Source organism: Corvus kubaryi, unplaced genomic scaffold (assembly GCF_017639235.1).
Source record: "Corvus kubaryi isolate FWS band 111438036 unplaced genomic scaffold, C.kubaryi_AGA036_p1.0 68, whole genome shotgun sequence".
NCBI lineage: Eukaryota > Metazoa > Chordata > Aves > Passeriformes > Corvidae > Corvus > Corvus kubaryi.
Window position 1 is genome coordinate 21890103 of NW_024582056.1, and position 16522 is coordinate 21906624.

General features: G+C 42.5%; 1 protein-coding gene and 1 long non-coding RNA gene across 2 annotated transcripts; one reads left to right on the forward strand and one right to left on the reverse strand.

The window, feature by feature from the left end:
• Positions 1-130: 130 nt before the first annotated feature.
• Positions 131-6408, reverse strand: LOC121674462. The gene is made up of 3 exons (XR_006019625.1): positions 1905-6408; positions 1307-1441; positions 131-281 (listed from the first exon to the last, which is right to left on the reverse strand). It is a non-coding gene; the product is annotated as an uncharacterized LOC121674462 (long non-coding RNA).
• Positions 6409-8356: 1948 nt separating this feature from the next.
• Positions 8357-15960, forward strand: CUNH6orf62 (chromosome unknown C6orf62 homolog). The gene is made up of 5 exons (XM_042048847.1): positions 8357-10544; positions 12427-12603; positions 13181-13303; positions 14032-14166; positions 14666-15960. The coding sequence occupies exons 1-5, from the start codon at positions 10416-10418 to the stop codon at positions 14789-14791; spliced, it is 690 nt and encodes a 229-aa protein (XP_041904781.1). The 5' UTR covers positions 8357-10415; the 3' UTR covers positions 14792-15960.
• Positions 15961-16522: the final 562 nt, after the last annotated feature.

Below are 16522 nucleotides of genomic sequence, written 5' to 3' on the forward strand. Positions count from 1 at the left end.
TCCCACAGCCGCCCACCCTCTGGCGCCCGGCGCGCGGCTGTAAGGAGCGCGATGGCGGTCACGTGACCCGGGGGCCGCTCTCCGAGCCAATCGCGGGCCGCGCTCCTCCCGCCCCGCGCGCCGGGGCCGGCGCTGAGGGGGCGCGCGCTGCTGCGTGCTGTCACTTGGGGTCGGGTTGTGCCTGGGTTTGGGTTTTGTTGTCCTTATAAAGGAGTTGTACCAAATCAGATTTAATCAAGTCTCCGCTTATTCTCATCAGTCCTATCTAAGCACGGTACAACCTGCAAAACGGGGGAAGAAAATTAACAATGTTAAGCTGCATTAACTGCTACAGAACAGAAATTTTACACATGATATAGACTACGGCTCTTACTAATTATGCCTAAGGAGTGCTGTTAAATTTGCTAGAAGCCACTTGACAATTACGTTCTTGCAAATATTTGCACATTTATCTTTTATTTATACTAATACTATCTTCTGCTGGCTTGTGAATAAACATTTTGTCGCGTTAAGGACACGTTCCTTGCAATCAAGGTTTCATAGAACAGCTATCAACATTTTTCCCAGGCAATATGATGGAGCTATTAGAAATTAGGATAATTGCAGCGAGAAGTATTTATTTAGCCTGCCATTCTGTCAGTCTCCTGTTTGGAAATAAACTCTACGGCGCTTATGAGAATGTTTTAAGTAGAATGTCATGGTCCGATGAAAGCAAGAAAGGCAGAACATAAAAAAGGATGCATTAGGAAATCCTTAAACAAGGATAGGGAAATAAAGCTAATCTGATGCATTAGGAAATCCTTAAACAAGGATAGGGAAATAAAGCTAATCTATCTTGCATAAACTTGTTCAGTCTCCCATTGATCCATTTAAATTTTCATTGTCCACAATATCCTTTGGCAAGTACTTCTAGACCTCAAATAACCATTGGTCTGAAGAACACCATCCTTTTTTCTTTTTCTTTGAACCTGATTCTGATATTGTCATTTGATGTCCCCAGTTCTTATACTGGAAGGCACAACAAACAACCTACCCTCATCTAGGTCGCTGTTACACAGACTGCACTCCAGTTCTCTCTCCCAGGCCTTCTTTGCCATCCCTGACACAAAAGCTGTTCCATCTTCCTGCTCTTTTGTGAACTGTATGGCATTTGATTTGCCACTGCTGAACACTGGACTGACATTCCTGTGGAAAAATCTGCCATAACGCTGAGATCTTTTTCTTGAGTGATGGTCAGTTCAAAGTTTGCCATTCAATGTATGAAATCAGGATTTTTTTTAATGCATATTATTTGATGTTTACCTACATTGAATTTCACTGCTGTATTTGCCCATCACTCAATTACATGATGTCCTTCTGCAGTTTTTCAGTCAGGTCCCTTCCTGTTATCTTGAATAATACAGTGTCAGGAGTAAGCTGTCACCTCAGTAAGCTTTGTCTTCTATACAGAAAATGAAAATAACACATGCAGAAATGTCACCTAAATGAACATTGTTCTGTTACAGTACTAAAAAAAAGAGTTCATGCTCTTAGGTTAGTTTAATTCTTGTTGATTTTGGAAGAAAATTTGAAATTTCCAGGTTTCAAAACGCCAGCAGACATGCTTAACTGGTTATACACAAACACAAATCTTACCAGCATTGAATGTCCTTTCAGAAAAACCTGAATACAGGTAATGCATATGTAAGCACAATATAAAAACACTCCTATTTTTACATTTTATGTTTAAAATTTTACATTTAAAAATCCAGTAAAAACTATGTAAAACATTTAAATTAGAGGCATGCATTGATTTATATCATAAATCATACATAAGAGGCACTGTGTGCATTTCATGGCTGCAATACATAAATTGTACATCTTGCAAATACTGTGTTTTCAAGTGAAACTTTCTCCGTCATTACCTTTTCAAAATTCAGGTTTAATGCAAAAAACGTTTTCAGGTGGATTTACAGTTCAGAAGCGGAATAACTGCTTTTGGAGATGTTGGTAATTGGAAAGGTCTGAGGTAATGGGAGATGGTTCTGATGTGACAGTCCTGTTGTTTTTCCTTTTAATTTGTTCCTTGCTGGAGGCATACAATCTGGAGGTTTATTACAAAGCTGCCACTCCTTCAATTTATCCAGCTGAAGAACATGTTCTCTTATGAACCACCGTGTCCCAGAGTTCAGTTTCTTCAGTTTGAAACGTTTGTAAAGAACCCCATCACTGTCTCAGAAAGAACAGTGAGAATTTATTATTAGAAGCTTATTCATAGCCTTAATTGTTGGAAATCAGTGTAATATAAAAATCTCGCCAAAAAAAAAAAAAAGAAAAAAAAAAAGAAAAAGAGTTCAGGTTACTTTACTGTAAAAATTCCCCTTTTTGTGACCACAGTTTTAATTTAAATAGGGATTAGGGCATTTTTACATGCAAAAATCTTTCAACAAAATGCTAGCGGAATACATTTTTCTTCAGATTGAGTTCAATATAATGCATTTCAGCTTGTTTATTTCATAAAAAATAAAACCCTCTGTCATGAACACTTATGACTATTTGCACTTCAAGTCAGTCTAAGCAAACACGCCTAGATTTCCCATTGAGCTCAGCCAATTTGTTAGATTATTCATGCCAGCAGAGAATGTGTACTTTTTGGAGCTTTTGTACTCCACTGCTGTTGATAAATGTTATCCGTTTTTACAGCAAATGACAACTGAAAAATAAAATCTCCTTGGAGGACTTCATGTGCCTGGGAACATGGGAATAGGTGGCCCTCCAGCAGCTTGGGGGTCCAGTACTGCTTACATGCCAGTGTGTGGAAACTTCCTAAGCATTGCACAGGGAGAGTCTGGCCTTGGCTGTCTGAATCAAGTGCTGGCAAAGAGGTATTTGTACTTGACAGTCACACTGTGCCTTCTGTCAAGGCCCTTTTTGTACTCTGCAGATAATGATCTACCTCTGGGGTACTTAAGGACTCTTTATTCCTACCTGCCACATTAAGTACAGGTAAACCACGTTGTAATTTTTTAAAATTTTGTGTACTGTATTCTCACATAAATATTATAAATGAGCTCCTAGTTGTTAATATTTACTGTAAGCAACGACAGGAAGTGTTTGGGATGCAGAGGAACACCAATGCAGGGGAGAGGGCCGGGGGAGGCAGTGTGGTGTTGAGCCTCTGACACTCGGGAATGTCTCATCTGAGTTCTGCCCTGGCCGCATCTCTGCAAAGGGTCCGGGGAAAGAAGCCCCGAGGCCGCCTTTGGAATCCCTGAACTACTGAACAGGACCTGTGGCTCTCAGGGTCCCTCGCTGATGTTCTCTTGGCTCCTCTGTCCAGTATTTATTTCAGGGATGAAAGGGCTCCCCGCAGTCCGCCGGGTGACAGTAGGTGGCAGCGTGGCATCACGCTTCCCCTCCCTCTGCCTCTTGTTTGTCCGTCTTGCTTCGTGTAGTGCCGACAAGAAATTCGTGGTTTGTCTTCTTCTCTCCGGATTAATCAGCATGGAAGGCTGCATGCTAATGAAACTCGTGGATTATATAAACGGCACAATCCAGGTATAATTCATAAAGCCAGCTGGGTTTCGATGATGGCCACTTAATAATTAAATCTCTCCAGAGTGCACACAATTTTCATGTATTAGAACAAAAGATTGTCCCGTGAATCCTGAGTGCCTCAGAGGTGAAAAGTTAAAGAAAAATCTACATCTCACCTGGTTATTTTTTTTCCCCTAGTTAAGTACTGTGCGAGTCACTAAAACATTCCTTAAGACACTTTAAAAAAAACATCATTTATACAAATGCTTTAAGATTTAAAAATTAAACATGCTCTATAAAGGCTACAAATTAACAATAAGCTAAAGCTACTGTTGACTGCAAGTATTTAGAATATTATTTACAGACTGGACAAATAAAACAAGTTTATTTGAATTTTACCCTTATTCTTGCAAGCATCTGCTGATCAAACACAAACCCTACATTATTTAGGACCAACACATCACATGCCCAAGAACCTATGTCCCATTTTATGACCACAGCCCCCTGAAACTAGAAGGTGGGACATAAGGAAGTGCCAAATGAAGCTTAATACTGTAGCAACAGCTGTGCAGTGGTGTGCTGGTTTGGGCAGGGGTAATTTTCTTCTGTCCACTGCTGTCCATCACGACAAGAGGTGGGCAGTGGTAGACAACCCAAGTCATTCTAAGGTTTTGTGATTCTAACTGGGTCCAGAACACGATATAAGGAATGTTGTACACGTTAAACACTGACATTTTTTTACACACAAGCACTCCTGTTATGCCTTAGAAACTAATGTTTTCTCTAAAGGCAGAGAACAGTGAATCAGTATGTTCTGAAGTATATGAAAGAGTTTCAATTACCACATAATTTGTCTTGTTTGAATTTACAAAGAATACTAATTTATTTATGTCTGATGCATAAATATTTGTCACTGAATTAATCATAGTTCTGTTTTTAAAGCAAGTAGCTTCAGGGCTGATTCTACTTCTAACATACAGTACAATATGTGTGGAACGTACAGAAGAAAGATAACAGAATCCATCTCATCTCTTCCTAAATATGTCTATAACATACATAACAATTTGCAACAATCTATTAAAACTAATTATTAACATGAAATTATTAATTTTAAAGTAACTAATTATTAAGCTGGAAATTAAGGGCAGAGGCATTAGAGTACAATGCTTATGAGTAAACGTGTAATTCTGAAAACAAGAATTAGACCCTGAAATTACAGAAATTTTAGGAAAAAGAAACCCGAAACAACAAGGTGTATCTATAAAGTTATCAATAATTTTTAATTTACAGAAAAAGCACAAGTTATTATGCAAACGAGTGCTTGATTTCACTGAAAACAATGAGGATATGATATCACAGTGACTGGAAAACACCAGTTTTTCAGAGAAGAAAAGCCAGCAACCAGATATTCTAAACTTTCAGTGCTTCTCAAAACACCATGACTCACTTTCTCTCCCAAGGAATATATTTTTGTGACCAGGTCTTTCCTACCTTCACACGGGCCATTGCCCATGCTGCTGGATTTTGTATTTCTGCAGGAAGGCAGCCCTGATGCTGAGACCCCAGTCCCTAGAGGGGTCTGTGTGCACCTGACTCCTCCAAGGGTACAGGACTGCAGTTACATGGTGTCGAACACCATCTTCCTCACTCTGGGGGAAAACCTCAAGGACACCAGCTGATTAGTCTGTGCTGTGCTAACCAAGCAGAAGCTGACCCACACTGCTGACTGTTTTGCTCAGCCTGGATTAAACGTGCACAAGAAACACTATTTTTGCTGTGTTAATGGGATTTAAGCCTAAAAAAAGAGAACTTTTGCTGCATATAATGCCACAACCTACTTGTCAGCTTTGTTTTGTATAACATGCACATTCCTCTCTTCTCAGTGATAAGCCTTATATTACTTTAAATTATATTTGAAGACAGGCAGTCTGTCACTGGATTGAGTGTTATAATTGCAAAATACACACCCAGCTTCCAGGGCCACAAGTTTCTCTTATAAATGATGCAACATTGCATAACCACTATGAAGCATAACAATAATATGCAATTATCTAGTCAAGAGAATTCTGGATCAATAGCATATAAATATTTATTTCGCTAAGTCTTAACTCTCCATTCAGTAAGAGAAATTTCTTTTTAACATACGTTTTAACTAAGATGATGATATTTTTCTACCCTCTGAGCTTCATCATTGTGCACGATGGAGGAAAAGAAGCACAGCTATATAAAAGTAGGACAAGACTCAGCCATTACTCATTAATTTAATAGTGCAAATATTTCTGCACGTAAATGTATAATAAACATACTTGGGTTGGTTAATGTACTCATTGTGTAAATGTTGTCATTTACTAGACAATGAGCCAAAAGGAAAAAAATTCTTCTCTGAGCTTGGTAAAGAAAGGAAGTTGTCTCTATAAGGAGGAGCAGCAGTCTTTACAGAAGGAACCTGGAATGATTCCAGCTCCCCATCCCTTTCTGAAAGGATTTGAACAGCCTGAGTTTGCAGAAGACAGGTGGGGACTGCTTAACATGTAATACTTTGTACTTGATCTTCCTTTTCCTTTACACACACATACGCACACATATATACGTATATGTATATTTCATCTAAGTATATATATTCTTCTCCTCATAGCTCTACTATAAAGCCCTCCAGAAGAAAAACTGCTCTTACGCCAGCACAACGTTTGACAAAATTTTTGGATGCATTCCTCAACCTGGGGCTGGGCAGCTGCCCGATCCCTTGTGACTGCATCCCTACCCTCCAAAGGGCAGCTGGAGTCACTGGGCTGGAAGAAAACGCCCTCCTTTCTCCTCGGCAGGTGGGCAAGGCGCCAGGTCCCTCCGCGGCCCCTCTGTGCCGGGGCAATCCCCGCGCCAAGCGGTGCTGCCATGCCGGCACAAAGAGGGTCACAGGCCAAGTGTGAGTCATGGCTTAAAATAGCAGCGGGCACAAGACTGCAGCACAAAATGTCGCACAGGGCAGCCTGGAAAACAAAACTGGACAAAACTGGCTGGAAGAGCGGCTATCTAAACGCGGCTCCCCTGAAGGACAGACTGATGTTATAGTTAAAAAACTCTGGCATTCTGAAATAGCCACAGAAGTGGAGGGTAAAGTAATCCTCCTATTTAGCTGCCTTGCTTTTTACCACCAAATAAAGGGTTATTTTCAATCGGCATTGCCCATTAGGACTGAACAGCAATCTCTAAGTAGGTAAAATTATCTGTTTCTGCTCTGTTCTTGTTCAAACAACAAAGGAATGTTCTGGGCAATGCCTGTGTCAGGGTAGGCATGAGGAGTGTTCGCAGAGGGTCCGACTAACACTGGGGGAAAATAATGAGGTCCAAGAGCTGCGACACAGCTCCTACCAACAAGACAGGCAGGAGAGCGGTGTCCGAGGGAAAGCATGTAGAGGAAATGCGTGCTAAAGGGAAATAACTAATCTGAGGGTCGGGAGAGAACAAGGGGGATCAGCAGGGACAAGTAAGAGACTGAGGGAACAAAGACTGAAATGTGGAGTTACTGGAGAGTGCCATTGCCGTGCTACATGGGCTTTTAATCACGATCAAGCGAGAGAGACGGTGCCCGCACTTGTCTTCTGCCTGTAATCTCTGTAATATCGCTGCCGTTCCGGTGAGTCACAGGCACCAGCTTCCAAGGAAAGCTGGGAGAGATGCGTTCACCCACCCTGGCAGGCTGCGCCTTGCTGTGGCACAAACCAGCAGGTCAGCGCCCCGAGGCTCCCCAGTGCGAACCGGCACTGCTGGGCGCTTCGGGAGCACCCCGGTCCGGGGCACGTTGGACGGCGAAGTTTCCCGGGCACGCCCGAGGCCAGGCACAGGGGCGGGCCAGCAAAGCCCGGGCCCGGTGCTGAGATGGCAATTCCTCCTGCTCGCCCTGGGCCTTCCCACTGGGAGAACGCTCAACAGCGGGCTGCCTCCTCGCTTCGCTCCCATTGCTTCCATGCCATTCCTCCCTCCTTCCAGAGACGGGGGAGGGAAGGAGGGCATAAACCTGTCCTTGTAGTACAGAAATAAAACCGCTTACTTCTCTCCAAGGATTAGGTCTGTGTCTCTGGAACAGCAATTACTTATTTATAAAGCTTAGCCAGCCTCCGCGGGAAGCGCTGCGACCGCCACGGAGGAACACGGACTGTCACCCGGGCTGCTGTGGGGAGATCAGTGCAGCAGACAAGCCCCTCGCCATGTCAGCTTTGAATACATGTTGGACTTTAATTGTTGTCTTATTTACAGTTTTACTGCGCATACGTGGGACGGGCTAAATACAAACCCCGACGGACCAATTACACAAAATATCCCACTACAAGACTTGTTTACCGGTAACATCACCACGCTTAAGGCTGAAACAAGTTTAAGTATTCCCGTAATGGGACGGAATGTGGGGATCAGGCGTTCGTCGGGTGGGAGAGAGGAGATCTGTCCCGGGCGGATACCGCCTCGGGCGGGGGGGAAGATGTTCCCTCCTTCCCCCTTTGCCTCACCCCACTCCCCCCCCCCCCGAACCGCGTTGAGCAGCCCCATCCGGGTCCTCGTCCCGCGGGCACCGTGCGGGGCGGGCAGGTGGTTACACGAGGCGTGACCGGGGGGTGGAGGGGAAGAAAGAGCAGGGCAGTGTGGATTCCTGGCGCGGGGAGGGCTCGGAGACGCTCCAAGCCGGTGTTGCACTGTCCTTCCTGCCGTTCCGGACAAGGCGTGCCCACGGTGGTTACCGAGGCTGAGCTCTAATGCCCGTACCACAACAGAGCGCCACCCCCCGGAGGCACGAGTGCTTGGTACGCGCCGGCGATGCGGGCAGGGCGGCGCCTGTGTGACTCAGGCGCTGCCATTTTGAGGGGTTGGTGGTGGCTGCGCAGCTCGTCTCGGCGCTCGCTCTGTGCCGACGCACAGGCACTCCCGCTCTCTACTGCCCGCTCCTGCCGTCGCCCTCGAGGACGTCCCGGGACCATCTGGGCGAAAAGCGGCTCTCCTCAGCCCTTTCATCATTCGTCCCGGTCCTCCTTGGACGCCGCTCCGGGATCTCTCTATGCCCGCCGCCCTCCTCCGTAGGAGCCGCTAGCGCAGGGACAGCGTCCTCCTCCTCCTCCTTCCGCTGCCGTCGCTTCTTCCTCCTCCTTCTCTGTCCGCCACCATTTCCCCACTCCCCGGCCCCGGGGCGCTGAGCTAGACTATGGGGACCAGGTCGGGGCCGAGCAGCGGCAGAGCGGGCGGCCCGGTCACCGTGTCCCCTGCGGCAGGGATGGGGGGGCTCCGCGGCTTCGTGGCTTTATCTTGACATGGCTCCTCTCCGTGCTGCCAGCACCGCCGCCGCCTCCTCCACTGCTCCTCCTGCGCCCGCCGGCTGCGGGTAGCGAGCGGGCCACGGTCCTGGGCTCTCGTCGGAGCCTCTCAGTCTCTTGCTTAACTGGGGGGGAAGCTTTGGGAGGGGTCCCTTTTTTTTTTTTTTGTTTTTGTTTTCCTTTGTTATTTGTTCCTTTCTCTCCAGAGAGAGAAGGGGGAGAAATACTTTTCCCCCCTCCTCTTCTTAACCTGGTCCGACGAATTTGCTAACCTAAAAACTTTTTAACCCCGACTAATCAAACACCTGGGGAGGGGAAAAAATGTCTGGAGAGAGGAAGAAAATAACCTGATAATTGGGGATTTGCTTTTTTTCGGGGGAGGGTGTTTTAGAGGTTTAAAATTGCAACCTAGATTGCAATTAAAAAAAAAAAAAAACCTCGCAGAAAATTCTGTCACCGAAAAGCAGGAGCAAACCACAGTCCATGTTTTCCGACTTGTGGCAATGAAGTGAGAGGGGAGAGAGGCGGTGCTGCTGTGGGTGTCCCGCTGCCCCGGGCGCGGCCGCCCTGCGTGCTGAGAGAAACCGAAGGGAAAGTCAAGAGCGCCGGCCATGCACAGCCTCGGCTGACCGTGCTCGCAGCGGCAGATAGGGAGAGAAGGATCCCCGGGGGATCAGCAGCCCAGGGAGTGTATGAGGTGTCGGGCGATGTAGGGCTCTCCCACTGGTAGGGAGCCCGGGTTTGGGGCACTGATTCAGGTTTTAGTCTCTCGGTGAGATAATACTGTCCTTTGAACCCCTGTCCGCCCCTTGTCAATGGCCATCATGATCCCTCTCCTCTTCGGCAGCAGTAGCCTCAGGGCAATGATGAGCAGGATGAAGTTAGAAATGACTCCGCTGTCTTTTCTCTTTGCTCCCCTGCAAACCAGCGCTGTGTTGTCTGTAGTTGATTTTGTTATTGTTGGCGGCAGAGAAATGTCATACTTCCCGGGTTGTGCACTCCTCCTTTGCACCCTTTTCTCTGCTCTCCACCAAGTGTAATAATTCTAAAGAAAAAGACAGGCAACATAGCAATAGTGGAAGGCTGAGAATAATAATCAGTAGAGTCATGAATCTGGCTGGGGTAAAACGCAGTTTGTAGTTTCAGCTTCGGGTTTTTTTTTTGTAAGCAGAGCAAAAGTACCCCCTCATGGATTGGGCTTGTGCCAGTTGCTTTTTATTGTACACATAAATTGTGATAAGATTTGTTTGGGGTTTGTTTTCCTTTTTTTTTTTTTTCCTTCATTCTTACCCACTTATTCCTGCCGCTAAACTGTTCAAATTTTTCTCTTCAAAATTCTTTGGGGTTTTTTTCTTGATTTATTGTAAAACCTCTTGTCCAGCCATGGCTGGACAACTACTTTCTTTGTTTCTTGACCCCTCCAATACGACATTCTCGTAAAATATTGCCTGAGGTGCAGTTTTGGGTTACATTAGCGTTTGATCTATTCAGTCGTATTAGCAGGAATCAAACGACTTGTTTCTGTTGTACTTAAGTCTTACGAAAAGGTGCCCATAGTTTAGCGACAGTTTCCAAAGGCTTTAGTACCACCTGTATTACAAAATGGGGGACCCAAACTCCCGGAAGAAACAAGCTCTGAACAGACTTCGTGCTCAGCTTAGAAAGAAAAAAGAATCTTTAGCTGACCAGTTTGACTTCAAGATGTACATTGCCTTTGTGTTCAAAGACAAGGTAACTTGGGTTTAAAGTGTGTGTCTGCGTTTGTTGCACGTTAAGTGTTCTGTGAAAAGTCTTGCTGCCTGATTGCATCAAATGTTTTATCCTTAATAGATTTCCATTTTATTTTTTAAACTGCTAGTTGCTCTAATATTTACTTCATGTTTGTCATTTTGGCTCTTTGTATTTTGTAGTTTTGTAACGCAGAGGGTTCCAGTGCCTCGTTAAATGGTTACTTGGTAGCTTCTGTATTGGGTAGATATTTTTCAAAGTTAACACTGTAACTTGTTAAACCTAATTGGGGTCTGACCTGCACAAGTACTGTGAACAGTTGAGCTGTGAAGGGAATCTGAGGCGATTGCCGAGTGTGCTTATCTGGTGAAAGCAGAAGGGAAGACCTGGCAGTTGAAGGGAGAAGTCACAAAATGTGATGTGGAAATGGCCCAAGTGCGCAGGCACATGTGGAACTGCTGCTATCATTTTGAAAGGAAGTGGGGAGGGCAAAAAGGAACTCTTCATTTGCTTGGCTGCTTCCTCTGCTGCGGGATGCTGCACATCTGGGAGGGGGAGCTGGGTCTTTCTAAAGCCAGCTATAGACCCGCAATTGTGGGAGAGTGTTTATCCACAGAACGTTAAGAAAAGTAGGTATTTATGGGAAGTGAATGTGCTGAACAAACGAAGAGGAAGTGAAGATAGAAGAAAAGGGCAACAGAGTACATAATGCACAAAATGCATGTAGATGAGCACTGAAACCGTTTAATCCCCTCAAATGTATAGTTTTTGTGTTTGCTGTAATAAGTAGGTGTTTTTAATGAAGACTTTTCCTTGAAAAGCTTCTTTAAAATTCTTGAGTTCAGTTTGCTTTTGTTTGTCAGTTCCAGTGCAAGCACAGATGGATATATTGGGGTATAATTTCTGGGTACTGTGTCATAGTAACACAGAAGTAGATGTTTAAGCAGTGGCAACAGTTAGATTTTCTTAGATGACACAGCTTTAAGTCTTTTACAGTTGGACATTGATACTACTTTTTGTTTGCTTTGTAGAAATTCATTGCAAATGCCTGTTTTAAATCCTGTTATATTTGCTTATATCACAGTGAACTGAAGATGTCCATCCCATAGCAGTTTGCTTAAAGTAGGAGGTTAGCTCAAGCTAGCTTGGTCAGCAAATAGTTGCCTGTTACCTCTGTTTTGATGGGGGAGGAAGGGAAGTGGAGCAGTGTTTGGTAAAATATACTTTGTCTCTTAAGTAGGTCAAGACTTCTAATGAGCTGTAAAAAAGCTGTGAGAAACAGACATAGAACGTCAGTGATTTTATGTCCTCATAATGTTTTGACCTTGCTTGAGAGATGCTGAAATATTTGTAGTGGGTGTAAAAGTTATTTAGCAAATTAAAATAGTCCTCCTTTGAGGAGATTATAGCTAACTTCAGATGGGATCTCAATCACCTGCTGTCAACCGAATGTAGCATTGAAAGATTTCACTTTTCATAAAGGGTCAACTGTAAAAAATTGAAAAGCAGGGAAAAAATGTGTTATTATTGATATTTGCAGAGAAGCTTGCAATGCTCTTGGTCATCCCAAAATCATGTACCCTACTTGAAGAAGGGGCAATTCTCTTAATGTTTAGATAGAATTTTAGTGTTTGCAAGATTGATACTTAAAGCTGCATTTTTGGAGACTATAAAAACCTGTTCAACTTTTATAAAAAGCTGTTGGTCTGATTCTGTTTAATTATAAACTTTTGCACGTAAATTTAGCATGGTTTGTGTCGAAGTCCAGGCCTGTGTGATGTGTACTTTAAACATTTATACAGAAAATCACAAATCCTGAAATAAACTGTTACCTATAGTTTCCTAGAAAGGATTGTAATCTTAATGTAATCTGTGCTTTTTTTAGAAGAAAAAGTCAGCGCTTTTTGAAGTGTCTGAAGTGATACCAGTCATGACCAATAACTATGAAGAAAATATCCTGAAAGGTGTGCGGGATTCCAGCTATTCTTTGGAAAGTTCCTTAGAGCTTCTGCAGAAGGATGTAGTACAGCTCCATGCACCCCGCTACCAGTCTATGCGCAGGGTAAGGCTCCTTTTTACGCTTGCTGAATTACAATTTTTCAGCACTTGTGCCTTTCCATGGGAATCTGAAGGCTAATCCTGCCTCTTTTTTTTTGCTGCACGAGGGCTCTGTGGGCCGGTGTTTATGGGGTCTAGTTTGAACGGTAGCAATGATGTAGTAACAGTTCTGATACTGTTTAAATATGTAGTTCTTAAGCTTTACCTTTCATTTGTCTCATTCAGAGATATATATGCCTTGGGAATTGTATCTTCTTGCCATCTTTGTCCTTTAGAAGGCATGTGTTAATAATTCTTGCAACAACTCCTGCTGTACAACTAAGTGATTTTGCTTTATGAATACTGGAAGACAGTCTTTGCTAATGTTTTCCTTAAGTTGTAGTTTATATTAAGTGGGTACTGATACTAAAATTCAGTGGAAAGCAAGGAGGACTTCAGTTGTGGTATGAGTAACACAAATGGAAAATCAAACAAATGTTATATAAGTATCACCTCTAAAGTACATGCCTGTATAGATAAGTTGCTTATCTGTGTCTTTGACTACTGGAGGGAATGTAAGTACAGAACTTTACTGCTCACAGGATGTGATCGGCTGTACCCAGGAGATGGACTTCATTCTATGGCCTCGTAATGATATTGAGAAGATAGTCTGTCTCCTGTTCTCTCGGTGGAAGGGATCTGATGAACCCTTTAGGCCTGTTCAGGTATTTGGGTTTGGGTTTTGACTTCAATAACTAACTTATCCCTGGAGGGAGTGTTCTCTTTAACCAGTAAGTTGATAAGGTATGCGAGTTCTGCGGATGTTAGAAAAATATGCTGTCCTGATTTTATTTAAAAAGCAGTCAATGTTTTTAATGCCAAATTCTGCTTCCTGTCTTTATGCACTGTTGTATTCCAAAATGTAAGTTTCCAAAGGGCCTCTGCAAATGACACATATGTATAAATGCATATAGTGTGTTTGTATTTGTAGAAGTGGATTAGATGTGCCTCTTACAATTGAATCTCTGTCTAAATGTGATGGTGTTGTTAAGGTTCTGTCAGTAGTCCAAATTGCTGTATTTGATTAGATGGAAGAGTGAGATGGATGGAACCTTCGCATTATAATTTTGCCTAGAAATGGTTGCACAGGGATCTTCTGCCACAAGAAGGTAGATTGGGTTTTATATATGCTGCAGGTGAAGTTGTACCTTTGGGTTGTTAATGTCATTGCAATGGATAATGTCAGTCTTGGCAGAATGAAATTAGGAGATCCTTTGAATTGTGCCAAGACACTTGTGTGTCACTGCCATGGTCCCCACTTTCTGCTTTTCAGATTAGATCAGAAAAGGAAAGAACAAAAGTGGTTGCAAAGCCCCAGATTGAAAGAAATTAATGGGTTACACGTGAGATTTATCTTAATAAATATTTTATTCTCCTTCTTCACACCATGTAGGCCAAGTTTGAATTTCATCATGGCGACTATGAAAAACAGTTTCTGCATGTTCTGAGCCGAAAGGACAAGACTGGAATTGTTGTCAACAACCCTAGCCAGTCGGTGTTTCTCTTCATTGACAGACAGCACTTGCAGGTAAGCTTCTTTTGTCCTCGTCTTAACAAGTGTGTTTTAATCATAAAAAGCTTTTTGTTCTCGGGAACACTTGTAATTTTGCTGCAAGGTACTCGAGTAGAAGAATTGATCATGCATTCATGTTTGCATTTTGGCAATTTCAAAGGGAACTTTACGCTATAAATAGGATTCATACATGCAAAAATAACTACGGGCCACATATATGTTCACATAGAATTAATGTTCTTGTATTAAAAATTAAGTAAGTTCTAAAATAGGCCTAACAGTGTTTAGGAAAAATTAAAACATTGCTTTGGGTGACAATACAGAAAATAATTCAAGTGAAGAATGAACAAAATAGTGAAAACATTTTATGCATTAGAGTTTGCAGACTAATTGTAAGCGTCAGGCTGTTTATATGTATGAAATAGTGAATTTTAAGTATCTGTGGGATCTGCCTATTAGTCCTTAGTTAAATTCTAGGATTAATATCTTTTCTTTGGGTTTTCTTTGCCTCTAGACTCCAAAAAACAAAGCTACAATCTTCAAGTTATGCAGCATCTGCCTGTACCTGCCACAGGAGCAGCTCACTCACTGGACGGTTGGCACCATAGAGGATCACCTCCGTCCTTACATGCCAGAGTAAGGTACTGGCCAGCAAAATGGGGAAGATCACAGAACGCAGCAGTGGATTTTCACTTCTCCTCACCACTTTATTCTTTCAGAATTCAGAAGAAAATGGACTCATGTTCAGAACACTATACATTGTGAAACTTGATCATCCTGGATTTCTTTAATCATTTGTATCTCAGAACTTTGCAATTTTTTTTTTTAGATGTTTTCTGCATGGACCTTGTGAAAGAGAGGATGCTCTGCACACTTCTGCACTGCATCAGCATCTTACTAAAATGTGAAATGAAGGGACTGTACATTGAAACAAATGTTTCTGAAAGCACAAGGTGATCATTTGTGGTGGTGTTCCCATTTGTGCTGGTCATGCCCCCTAACATCTCTAATGTTAACCATCAGTATTTTGAGGGTGAGAAGTGAATGTAACGGGTATAAAAGCCTTACAGCTTTGCTGTTAATGATTGTATCGAAGAGCACTATCATTCATTCTAATGAACGAAGAAGTGGCTATTACAATAGGAAGTAAATGTGGGAAAGAAATCTTTCTTTAAAAAAAAAGCATCTCATTTAATGTATAGGCATTTTTTGCCTCTTTTATTTTGCTGGGCTGTGTCTAAGTTTACTGGCACTTTTGTTTTGGATCTCTTTCCCCAAGTTGCTGTATAACGGTATGAAGGTATTCTTTTGAGTTGAATGCATTTATACAGATGAGATAGACCTGGAGTCTGAAGTTGCTAAAGCAGCTCAAAAAAAGGTAAAATAATAGCTGCAGAAACAATGTTGGTAGAGGATTATTTTTTCTTGAGAGTTGAGACTTGTAAACTTGCAGGTGAACTGTGCAGGAAATACTGGTTTCTAAAACATTTCTTATGGAAAACCTGACGAGGTTTTTTTTTTTTTTTTTTCTTTTGGAATAGACATTATAAACCAATGTAAAATAGTGTTTGGAGTGTCAAAAGTTGGTTCTGACAGAACATTTTAAGGTTGTGCAATGATAAAAGGAAGACTACTGTATAGTTTTGGTGACAAAGAAGGCTCTGCTTAAGGGTTGAGTACTTTACTGGAGTAAAACTGCATAAGCCTACTCCCTTTGGATAAAACTAGTGCTTACCTGTTTAAAACTTGTATTTAGCTTTTGTTTGGAATTGGAAAAAAATGGAAAATAAATAAATTAGGTGAAAGATGGCTGGTTTTATTTATGTAAATCCTATTAACTGAGTTTTCATAGTAATTTGCATCTTAACAGTGTCACCCACTACAAACACTGAAAATGTACAGACTGTAAAACGTTAAGATCAGCAAAGATCAGTGGCAGAGGTGTTCTTGCAAATGTGGGCCATACATTTTGAAAAGTACCTGTCAGAAATAATGGCATTACTAGTATCTTACTGTATTGGTGCATACATATTTTTACTTCTTTGGTTATAAGTTCCTACAGGTTAATATGAAAAACCCTAGAAAAGCCCTAGAAAAACCCCACCTGAAAGCTCCAACTTCACTTTCATAGTTGCCTTAAGTTATAAAGAAATACCTTGAAGATGCTGCTCTTCAGAATGTTAAGACACTCTAAAATATTTAGTAACCACCATGCCTCCTAATAATCCTGAAAATTTCTCAACTTTAGGTGCCTCTTCTTGGAATGATCTGTAAGACATAATACGAAGTGTGTCCACATGAAGCTTGAACTAAGTTTCATAGGGTCTGGAACATGAAAGTTTCAGGAGTTTGGAATTTGATTCCTAAGTGC